Raw genomic sequence first — 12,500 nt, 5'->3', positions numbered from 1 at the left:
CAGACTCACACACACACACACACATACACACACACACACACACACACACACACACACACACAGGGCCGAAATTAATTTCGGTACAGCTGCGCTTCGGGTCGTTACTCTGACTCTCGTGGGCGGGGAGTTGGGGGTGTGTGTGTGTGAAAGGTCATAGCATTACCCATAGATCGGACCTACGAGCTCTGAGCTCTCTTCCAGGAGGGAAATACCTGTCGATCACGAGTCGAACACGTGATCCAAAAGACCAAGTGAAGTGAAGTGAAGTGAAGAAGTGAATACACACACACACGCACACACACACACTCACACATGAGCGTGTGTCGGCGCGTAAAGAAACATTCATGAACAACATGGTCGACTAGCAAAGGTTAGAGAATCTTTCGCTGCAACAAAATTAGACTTTTCTATTCTTGAGAATGTTGAATACGCAGAGAGAAGTAATTTTATTATGGAACCGACTGAAATAAGCGAGGAAAAATTACTTGGTCTCACGCAATCCTTAGTTGATGAAATGAGGCAAGAAAGGCCGGACCTAGTGTCTTTTAGAAAGAAAACTTCGGGAACAAGAAGTACCAAGTCTGATAAGGCAGCTGAAATTAAAACGAGGTAAACAAGATCTGTGTATGTACAAATAGTAAAACATCAGAAAACAGTTAAACAAAGACCAATTAAGGAACGACAATGACAAGTAAAGGGTAACGTTTAATCTGAAATACATTGAAAAAAGGGTGATACCATAAAGATGTCGATTAAAATAGATCGGATGTCCCATCGGGGGTACAAAGGTTAAATCAAGGGAAGTCTTCCAACTGCACAAAAAGGAAAAACAAGGGAATTTGCTCTCCTTATACTAAGGTGTTCATCATAAATAAACCACATAGTCTTTAAAGAACTTTACTTTACAAAGGATTACAAAGGCGGAGCATGCCGACAGTAGACCTTTTGGTCCCTATCTAGGGAGGATTTATCTATTTCTGATTTTTTTTTTTTTTTTTTTTTTTACTTCCTTTTTTTTTTTTTTTGCAAATAGAACTCATTACCTGATACAGATATCTAATAACATATATTCTGTAAGCTTATTATCTATAAATACTGTATTCCTTATCCTATTCTGAAACATAGTACTACTGATATTAATAATTATCAGTTGCTGTTACAAATCAGTGATAAACTTAATTTTTGAGTTAATGTATATTTTGTCTATTTGTAATAAAGACAAAATACTAATTACCTCAAAAATACAGTGTTCTAGCATTGAATGAATCCATATTTTTACAACTCTGGAGGGAATGTTTGACTAATAATTTTTATTCTCGATCCTTCTCGATTCTGGGTATTTTTTTCTTCAGCCAATCGCTGTATACTTTTTCTTGCCACTGTTTGGTCGACGAGAGATCTTGTTTAGCTTCCATTTATTTTTATTTTCTTCTTCTTCATCGCGGGTTCATAGGAGTCTAAAGTGGGCGCTGACACTATCATATTTCATTAAAGAGATTAGATAGCTTTATAGATATGAATGAAAAGTGCTAAAGGACATGGAACTGCCTGGCGGAGGTCTTATGGTCTCTTGCAGTCTCCTTCATTCTTATGTTCTTATAACAGATCATTTCCTTCGGATCTCTTTAGAGATACAAGAACAGTTGACTCAATTCGTCCTTGATGGCTCTTCAATATTTATAGAGGTTTGAAAAGGAAAAGAAAATATTGGGTCTTGCAAGCCTTTGGCTGTATGTGTATATACAGTATGTATGTATGTATGCATGTATGAATGTATGTATGTATGTATTTACGTATGTATGTATGTATGTATGTATGTATATATGTATGTATGTATGTATGTATGTATGTATATATGTATGTATGTATGTATGTATGTATGTATGTATGTATGTATGTATGTATGTATGTATGCATGGATGTATGCATGCATGCATGTATGAATGTATGTATGTATGTATGTATGTATGTATGTATGTATGTATGTATGTATGTATGTATGAATGTATGTATGTATGTATGTATGTATGTATGTATGTATGTATGTATGTATGTATGTATGTATGTATGTATGTATGTATGTATGTATGTATGTATGTATTTACGTATGTATGTATGTATGTATGTATGTATGTATGTATGTATGTATGTATGTATGTATGTATGTATGTATGTATGTATGTATGTATGTATGTATGTATGTATGTATGTATGTATGTATGCATAAGTAATAACTCACTTCTTTGCAATTATCAATTCATAAATAGGCTTTCGATTATGAGTAAAGAATAATGACATTAATCGTAATTTTGAAGCATGACAGAAAATATTTGTTTTCTATTTATTCGCATAGCAACTGTTTTACATTCTCCTTTCTTCTTGTAGGGACGGTGTAGGCAAGGAAGTTGTGAGCCGGGTCGTCTGGGCAGATCTCGACACCAATTCAACCTTCTACACCGATGCAAATGGCAGAGAAATGCAAAAGCGTAAGTACACTTTCCTGACATGACGTTATCAACATCGTCTAATTTACTAAACATGACGCGTTATCTTCTGTAATGGACAACGAAGAACTGTGAAAAATCTGGACGATAATTTGCTATAGACAGGATTTTATTCTCAGAGCTCATAGAACATATGCAAACATTAGGATTTTTCGACAAAACATTTTTTCGTCCAAGTTCGGTATCAGAAAATGGGAGAGATTGAGCGTTGCAAATGGATTGCCGTCAGTTTGCATTTGAAGCAACAAGGGAAGTAAATTAAGCAACGGGGAGGAGTAAGATGTGTCTGTTCGCGCAATACATAGTTTATGTTTTTTTGACTCAGCCTTGAGAATGATTGAGCGAGCTTTTTTTAGAATAATATCCTCCTCTTAAACATTTATAGGTAATTTGCTGCAGAAAGTATCGATTCTTTAACTGGATTATGCCCATCCACCCCTTCCTTTCGGAGGAGATTTCCCTCGACTTAATAAAAACTCCAACTAGATAAAAGATATGTCGATCGTTCATAACAAAGAAACAATTAGCGGAAGATGTGATAACATAGATGGAACCCTTATTAGGTGTGCAACATTTCACTTGCTGAAACTTTTCGAGTAAGACTCAGAATACAACCTCTAAGCTATATATACATCTCGGAACGGATGAAGAAGGGATACTAGGACAGGACATCCCACGGGGTGCCATTTGAAGTCTTTATAACATGAACCTTTATTAGGTGTGCAACATTTCACTTGCTGAAACTTTTCGAGTAAGACTCAGAATACAACCTCTAAGCTATATATAAATCTCGGAACGGACGAGGAAGGGATACTAGGACAGGACATCCCACGGGGTGCCATTTGAAGTCTTTATAACATGAACCCTTATTAGGTGTGCAACATTTCACTTGCTGAAACTTTTCGAGTAAGACTCAGAATACAACCTCTAAGCTATATATACATCTCGGAACGGATGAAGAAGGGATACTAGGACAGGACATCCCACGGGGTGCCATTTGAAGTCTTTATAACATGAACCTTTATTAGGTGTGCAACATTTCACTTGCTGAAACTTTTCGAGTAAGACTCAGAATACAACCTCTAAGCTATATATAAATCTCGGAACGGACGAGGAAGGGATACTAGGACAGGACATCCCACGGGGTGCCATTTGAAGTCTTTATAACATGAACATTCTTTCGAGCCGCCTTATTTCCTCACCCATTTGAATCCACTCTCCATTCACTCCTAACCTTAACACTTTCTCTTCCTTGCTTGACAGACTTCCTCTTGTACCTCATGTGCATCGCACTAAAGATATTGTTAAATGATTAGGCCATTACGGATCTGTTAAACTCGACTAAAGCGGGAAAAGGAACATGGTTTCAGCATTAATGGCAGTATTTTCCAGTAAATACGTGTTTGCACATGCAAATGAAAGAGTGGTTAGGCGTACTTACGAGTGTGTTTGTGTGTGCGTGTGTGTGTGTGTGTGTATTCACTTGGTCTTTGGATCACGTGTTGGACTCGTGATCGATAGCTATTTCCCTCCTGGAAGAGAGCTCAGAGCTCGTAAGTCCGATCTATGGGTAATGCTATGACCTTGCACACACACACACACCCAACTCCCCGCCCACGAGAGTTGGAGTAACACCCCTCAGCGCTGCGATACTGATATTATTTCAGCCGGGCGAGAGTCGAACCCGGACCTCCGTAGTGGCAGGCCAGAGCTCTAACCACAGCGCCATGTGTGTGTGTGTGTGTGTGTGTGTGTGTGTGTGTGTGTGTGTGTGTGTGTGTGTGTGTGTGTGTGTGTGTGTGTGTGTGTGTGTGTGTGTGTGTGTGTGTGTGTTGTGTGTTTTGTGTGTGTGTGTGTGTGTGTGTGTGTGTGTGTGTGTGTGTGTGTATGCATACATACATACATATATATATATATATATATATATATATATGTATATACAGAAATAGAGAGAGAGAGAGAGAGAGAGAGATAGAGAGAGAGATTTTATATAATCTGATGAAGATTTCTGAGTATATTCTGCCTGCCTTGTGGTGTTGGTAGCGTCAGGTTTAAGACCAAGGTTACAAATAGTTTCAACGTTACACCACGCGTACCTAAACAATATTTTTTTTTACATCACACTATTCCTACCAAAAGAGGTTTTGATATATTTTGCCTACTAAGTATATTTTTCTCGTTAGATTATATTAAGCTTAAAGGTCTATTGCAGGCCTTCATGTCGACATATGATCATTTTTGTCCTTCATCCACAAAGGGCCAAGATAAAAGATAAATAAATGGGTATTGGATAGGTGTGGGTGGCTACCTCCCATACATACAAGAAGAAGCCTTTTCGTATACGTAGATAGAGAGGTAGATAGATACATACATACATACATACATACATACATACATACATACATACATACATACATACATACATACATACATACATACATACATACATACATACATGCATACATACATAGGTAGGTAGGTAGATAGATATATAGATAGGTAGGTAGGTAGATAGATATATAGATAGGTAGATGGATGGATATATGGATAGAGATATAGATGGACACATGGATAGATAGATAGCTCGATGGATAGATATATATAACTTTTAAAGATAATGAAGGCACTTCATGTATAAGGTATCCCTTTCTAGCAAATGAGACCTCACATCTTTTGCATACTAAAGGAACTTTTTAGAAAAAACGTTTGTATATTTACAAGAGACTTGCTCTATGGTAAGATGTCAGTATCGAGTACATTGTAAGTTTAACAGTAGAAGAACAATCCAAATATTGATAATTTCGAAGCTTATTTTGTTTTGTAAAAATGTGTTCGAATGAAAGGTTAGGTGTTTGTTAGCTTATATATTAGTTTGATATATACGTATATATTTGGTTAATATGGAACCAACGAAATAAGTTATACGTCCTCAAAGAAAATACTACATCAATGTGTTTATTGTGTATGTTAATCGTTTTTGTTCTTCAAAGAAATCTTAAGTTTCGAAAACAAAAATGGTTTCTTCCCGAGACCTTTCTACATCCAAACAGGTCGTTGTTGTTTTGTTTTTCTTTTGTTTTTCTCCACGTACTCTGAGCCTAGGCATCTGTCTTTCCATAATTCTAATTTTGTTTTAACAAAACTCTCAGGAAAAAAAAAAACGTAAATAAAAACACATCTCTCTTTTGTGTTTTTACAATGGAAAAATTAAATTGAAAAAGCACGTTAAAACTTTGGAAGTGCAGGAAGTAATTAATGACAAGTGATCATCCGGTAAAACTGATACAAAGAGAATATACGTGCGTGACTAATCAAGGCGAAACAATAGCAGCGTTGAAGGTCTGTCTTTTTGACAAACCACACAGCCGTCGCACAATCACAGCCCTAAACAATAAACCTTTATCCTTTATGGCCAACGTTACAATACGATTTTGTAAGATCGACGCATCGACTACCGCAGCTGTTGGATATTGGCGCCGCGAATGTAAGCGGATGATACCCAGGCCTCCATTGACAGAAAGACTCCATTGTTGACGCTGCCAACTAGTGCGTAATTGTCAAAATTGAGGGAAGCTTCAAAGTGGAGAGCAGGTGCGTTGACTTCCCCTAGTGCACATCAAGTATTGTAGCCTAAACTGTTTGTCAAACAAAATACATTTAAAACCATGATGTACAGTAGGTTTTTTTGCTTTAGGGCCAGATAATGTTATTCGGCTGAAAGGTGACTACCTTGCGTAAATACACCGACACACACCTCAGACCACAGAACCTCAGACACCGATGCCCAGCCATTGCCAAAGTTATCAAACGGCCAACGACAGTTACAGGAATTAAGAATAAACTATTTCATTAGAATACCATTTTTGTAAATTCTTGCTACATGATACAGTTTTGTGAAAAATTTATAGTCTACATAATCTAGTCACTGTTTTTCAAGTAATATAGAAAACTTCGATTTAATGTATGGTTCTGAATTGTCCTGGTATCAATTTTTTTTTCTAATTTTGATTGCCAACAGAAGTGAAGAGGCGAACGGTTAAATGATAATGTGAATGTGTGTGTATTTATCTAGTTGTATATTACGGGAAATGGAGCTACGCTTGTGTTGTCCCGTCTTTGTATCTTGCAGTTTCCTCTTAAATTTATGTATGGTGTTTACACAAACTATTGTTTCTTCCAGTTTGTTCCAGACGTCCACCACTCTGTGTGGAAAGTTGTTCTTTTTCAGGTTCCTTCTACAACTGTTTTTTTTTTTTTTTTTTTAGTTTCTTTTCAAATCCCCTTGCATTTCTTTTATCCCAGTTTAGTCAATCTTCTCTGTCAAGGACTCCCATGCTTCTCATGATTCTATAAATGGTCAATAGGTCACCTCTTTCTCTTCTTTGTTCCAGAGTCGTTAATTCCAGCTTTGACAATTACTCCTCATATGATAGTTTTGAAAGTGTCGGGACTATCTTCGTAATTGATCTTTGGATTCTTTCAATTTTCTTTATATACTTTTTAGTACTGGGTGTCAATAGTGTCGCTGCGTACTCCAGTCTTGGTTTTATCAATGTGACTAGTATTTTCCTCACCCTTTCTTCGTCCAAGTAGGCAAAGGTCACCTTTATTGATCTTAGCAAGTTATAGGTTTCTCCGACAATTTTATTTATCTGCTTATCAGGAGTCTTTTTTTTTTGTGTGTGATAATTACTCTCAGGTCTTTTTCAGAACTCACTTTCTTTACTTCCTTTGTACCTATTTTATATTGTCCTGATATTCTTTTTTAACTTTTTCCAAATTCCATTATGATACATTTCTTTATGTTGAAGTCTATTTACCACTTCTGACTCCATTCCCAATCCCAGTTCAGATCTCTCTGTAGCGACTCACTGTTTCAGTACTTACTTTCCTCGGCAGTTTTGCATCATCTGCAAAGAAGTTCATGTAACATTCTACACCCTCATCCATGTCTTCTACATGAATAGCAAACATTATCGGAGCCAATACTGATCCCTGTGGGACACCACTAATCACTTCTTCCCAAGTAGAACTCTTATCTCTGAGCACTATTCTCATTTTTCTTACATGCAAGAAATCCTCCGTCCATTTCAATAGTTTCCCTTGTATCCCTCCTATGGTTTCTAGTTTTCTTAATAATTTTTTGTGTGGTACTTTATCAAAAGCTTTTTGTAAATCTAGGAAAGCACAATTAGCCCATCCATCCCTTTCTTATATTATATCTATTATTCTTGAATAAAAACATCAGATTTGTGGCACATGACCTTCCGTAACTAGATCCGAATGATCTCGAATTTAGTCTATTGTTCTCCATTAGATGTTTTGTCCATCTATTTTTTATCACTTTTTCACAAATTTTGACTACTAAACATGTAAGGGAGACCGGTCTGTAATTTGTTGGGTCTTCCTTGTTCCCCCTTTATATATTGGTACGCTATTGGCATTTTTCCAGTCTTCCAGTAGTTTTCCTTCTTTGAGTGAGCAGCTTATTACCTCGTGTGTGTGAGTGTGAGTGTGTGTGTGTGTGTGTGTGTGTGTGTGTGTGTGTGTGTGTGTGTGTGTGTGTGTGTGTGTGTGTGTGTGTGTGTGTGTGTGTGTGTGTGTGTGTGTGTGTGTGTGTGTGTGTGTGTGTGTGTGTGTGTGTGCAGAATTGAGAGAGAGGGCGAAAGAGGAGTAGACGGAAAAATGAAAAATAAGAGTGTCCGAAGAAGCCCCAGCCAAGCACGTAGGATATTTCAACACAATACAGACAAAATTATTGTTGCAGGGTGAAGAAGAAAAAAAAGGTGGATGAAAAAAACGGAAGAGGAGAATGAAAATTTAAAATAAATACGGGTCCAACTGAAAAGTGGAAAGTATCGAAACACTAGATGTAAAAATGAATATCTTGGCAACATTTCAGACAAAAAATGTATGAGAAATATCGAATATAAATGTAACAGGTGTTCAAATAAAATGACGCAAACAGTGAGGTTACGTCTAAGGCACTCGACACCCAGCCACAAGAAGTGATTTTGATCTAAGGACAAAATATTACAGAGACGTCAATTATCAAGTTGAGCGATCACAAACTGCTGAAGGGTAAAAAAGATTCGGTCATGAACTTTCAATGAAGATGAAAACAAAAGTAATGAAGTGAGAAATTGAAAATAAATAAAAAATTGAGGGGGGAGGAGAAAGATAACGCGAGAGAACAGGGGCCAGTTAAATCAAGGTTTTGTCCTCGAACTGGAGACGAATGTCTAGTAAACACAAAACGAAAAGCGACAAAACAGATTAAAAATTGCTTGAAGCGAACCAAGAACAAATGAAAATAGAAACATTATGATATGACAGGAAACAGGAGAAGAGAATAAGGAGGGAGAATTAGAATGGAAAACGAATAAATTATGGGAGAAAAAAAATCAGAAAAAAGAAGAGAAGATAAGGAGGAAGTAGAAGGGAAAGTAATGGTAATGTGTGTCTTGGCGTAGATGAATCGTACGAGAGAAAACGGGAAAGACATACAAAGAGGAGTGAAGGTAGGAGGAAAAAGAATGAAGAGGCAGAAGTTAAGAGGAAATTGGAATCTGGGTATAAAGGTGATATATTTCATGAAAAATGGAGAATTATTCACGGAGGAGATATGAAAATAGTTTTAAGTAGCTCTAGAAAAGTAAAAAGAGAATGAGGAGTAATCAGGGAAAAGGTGGAGAGGATGTCAAAATACGCGAACGTAGTGCCCTTAAGGGAACTATCAACAGGGTCAGAATTCTCCACACGGAAACGGGGGAAGTCACAGAACAGGGAACGAAAGCAGACGGACACCACGACTATTCCCATCAACAGGATAATGGGTCTTTAGGCTTTTGTTCTCTTTTGCTAAATTCTACTCTGGATCGAACGGCCTCTTGAGTGCCGAAGTCATTTTTTAACCTTTCACCTGAATGAAATCGCCATCCGATAACTGCACTGTCAATTTAGGCCAACACACTGGAAAAAATATATTTTAGTGGGGATAATGGTTTGCTGATAATATATCAAAGAATCCCTGAGAAATGTTGGTAACATTAATCGTAATGGTTACATAGTACGATAACCCTTTTGCTGTCGAGTGTGTGTTTGGGGACGGGGGGGTGGCATCCTTCGGCTAAATCAAATTGCCAAATCAAATCTATAGATTGTCTATGAATAACACTGAAATAGTAAATCGAGATAGGCCCCTTTCGTTGCTCTCGGCTTAATAAGATCGCCTGACGACAGCCAAAATTAACATAAATTGTGATTTTTTTTTATCGAATACGTGTTGGGATAAAAGGATAAATTTGCTTTGGTATAGAATAGGTTGACAGAGATAGGGGTAATTCTTTTCCTACTGGACACAGATAAAACAGGAGGTTAAGGAAGGGGTTGATTGTTACAAGTGCAAGATCAGCAAAAATGAGTCTTCAAAGCTAAGATTAAACCAGATTAGTAGACGTTTTATTCAATAACGAAATGTAGAGCAGGACACGGCTAACCGCACCTGAAACTGTCTCCTCTACCGGGCATTCAGTGGGGTCTGTCGTGTGGGATCGAATCGGACTCTGCATTCAGGTTAAGTGGATTTTTTTCTTTCTTTTTTTTCAAGGTTTGCATTCCATTGTTTATTGATCGGTTTGTATTCACCCGTTCGACACCAGTGAGCTTTACTAGATTGGCCCAGCGAAGGAGAGGCAATTTTATGTTAATGAGGGAGAGACCCCCAATGTGAAAGGGTCTTTCTTTGATCGGGACCCCTTCCAAGCTGTAGCTCAGCCCTTCAGTCGCATAAGGCAGCACGTCCTTACCCAGAAAAAATCAATAAACCTCGTCATATAATCTCGTCAGTGCAGAAGCGGTTAACTGTGACTGTGATTACATTTTCTGCTCTGTTTCACGTGATTATTCATGGTTTCTATCATGACAATGATAGCGCCGATGAATCTGATAACTACGACCACATTACTCGCAGTGTCAGTACACGTATAGTTTTTTGTCTAGATATTGAAAACAACGTATCTTAATGAGTGAGATGAGGTTATTATTTCTGGTGTTGGTCAAGGTTTTGCAGAACAATTGAGGATCAAAGTCAGTGGCATTACTAACTTTGATCTATCAATTAATTGTAAATAGAAGACAATGATGAGTTTGTCAAACTTGACCCTTTCACAGTGGAACATCAAAAAGAGATAGTTTTCCCTGCCGCACTATTTTGAAAATTGTGGAACGGCATTTACATAAGAACATAAGGCCGAAAGAAACTGCATGAGACAGTAAAGCCTACAGTTTCATGTCCATTACCACCTGTCATTCCCATCCATAAACCTGTCTATCCGCTTCTTTAAACGACCGATAGTTTCAACGCTCACTACATGGTTACTAAGTCTATTCCATTCGTTGACCACCCAATTAGTAAACCAGTTCTTGCCTATATTTAAAAAAAAAAAAAAACGTAGGAGCTTTATTACTAACGTTTCGTCCTTTCGAGGACTTCCTCAGAGTGTACGCTAAAAAAATATTCACAGCTTATATACTTCACTTTCCTTACCCCGTTTCTCGCCGATCTCGTCCTTTCTGCCCTGCTGTCTTAATATGATGACCTTGTTTGCGTCACCCTTGTTAAACCCTTTGACCCACCTGAACACCTCTATGAGAGTGCAAGTTAAGGTGCTTAAGCCTCTCCTCGTATGGTAAATTTTTTATTCCATGCATCATTTTGGTCATTCTCCTCTATACTGATTCTAGTGAATTGATGTCCTTTTTATAGGATGGAGACCAAAAATGTACCGCATAGTCAAGGATGGGTCTAACTAACGCTAGATAGAGTTTGATAATTACCTCTGCACTTCTATTCGTAACCATCCTAGCAATGAAACCTAATGCTCTGTTAGCTTTATTCCTGGCGTTAGTACAGTTTCCTGGATTTAAGGTCAGGACTCACTAGAACTCCCAAGTCTCTCTTGCACTCAGTTTTCTCTGAAAACGTGCTATCTAAGTTATACCTGCTTGCGGGGTTGTGTAGCCCTACGTTTAACACGCTGCACTTTGAAGTATTGAAGTCCATTTGCCATTTCACCGACCATGTGAACATTTGCAACCATATAGTCCCACAAGATGATGAATTTCGTATTCAAGACTCAAACTGAAAGACAAGAAACTTGAAGTGACTATATTTGATATATCAATTTTTATCTATATTTACGCCATTTTCCAATCCTATCCATTGTATCAAACCGGTGATGTGTTTGTTTTGTTATGGCTAATGTCAGACGATTCTGTTTGGGTTAAAGGAACTCTAAGTGAGACAGGGGAAAGAATATGAGATTTTCTTCTAACGCCAGACGACTTTTTTCGGCGTAGAGGGACACTTGTTAAACGATCAATATGATTTAGAGAAGCAATGGACCCCGCGTGGAGCAGTGGGTAACGTTCCAGCCTCGGAACAAGGAATGCCCGAGTTCGACCCCTCGCTCTGTGGAAAACATTTTCATGGCTTCCACATACACTACACAGTAGAACAGTAGGAGAGGAAGCTAGTGAGGATTTTTGGTCCATGATTAAGGACCTTACACCAGCATATGCTTAGTCATGGCGGGACAGTCATCTTTGTTTTATGCATATGAACAGCTGAGGCAGCTAGCAGTCACCGGCAATGTTAGGAATCGGACAGGTATATATTAGTGGCAAAATAATTTGGTTATGATATTCACACGCACTCAAACACACACACACACACACACACACACACACACACACACACACACACACACACACACACACACACACACACACACACACACACACACACACACACACACACACACACACACGCACACACACACACACACACTCACACACACACACACACACACACACATACATACACACTCACACACGTAAACACACACACATACACACATACAAACAAACAAACAAGCAAACGCACAGACAAGCGGAAAGATAGGCAGACAAACTGACAGACAGATAGAAATATAG

General features: G+C 38.0%; 1 protein-coding gene across 2 annotated transcripts in view; it reads left to right on the top strand.

Moving 5' to 3' along the window:
- LManII (Lysosomal alpha-mannosidase II) overlaps window positions 1-12,500 on the top strand; it is a 670,847-nt gene that overhangs the window by 553,907 nt on the left and 104,440 nt on the right. For both annotated transcript variants that reach the window (XM_076202638.1, XM_076202637.1), the window contains exon 16: window positions 2,386-2,486. In XM_076202638.1, coding sequence (XP_076058753.1) covers window positions 2,386-2,486 — 101 coding nt within the window. The remainder of the gene's footprint in view (window positions 1-2,385; window positions 2,487-12,500) is intronic.

Source organism: Oratosquilla oratoria, chromosome 19, assembly GCF_046742065.1.
Source record: "Oratosquilla oratoria isolate Oo_2021 chromosome 19, ASM4674206v1, whole genome shotgun sequence".
NCBI lineage: Eukaryota > Metazoa > Arthropoda > Malacostraca > Stomatopoda > Squillidae > Oratosquilla > Oratosquilla oratoria.
Note: the sequence above shows the minus strand (reverse complement) of the source record. Positions and strands in the feature narration are given on the sequence as shown.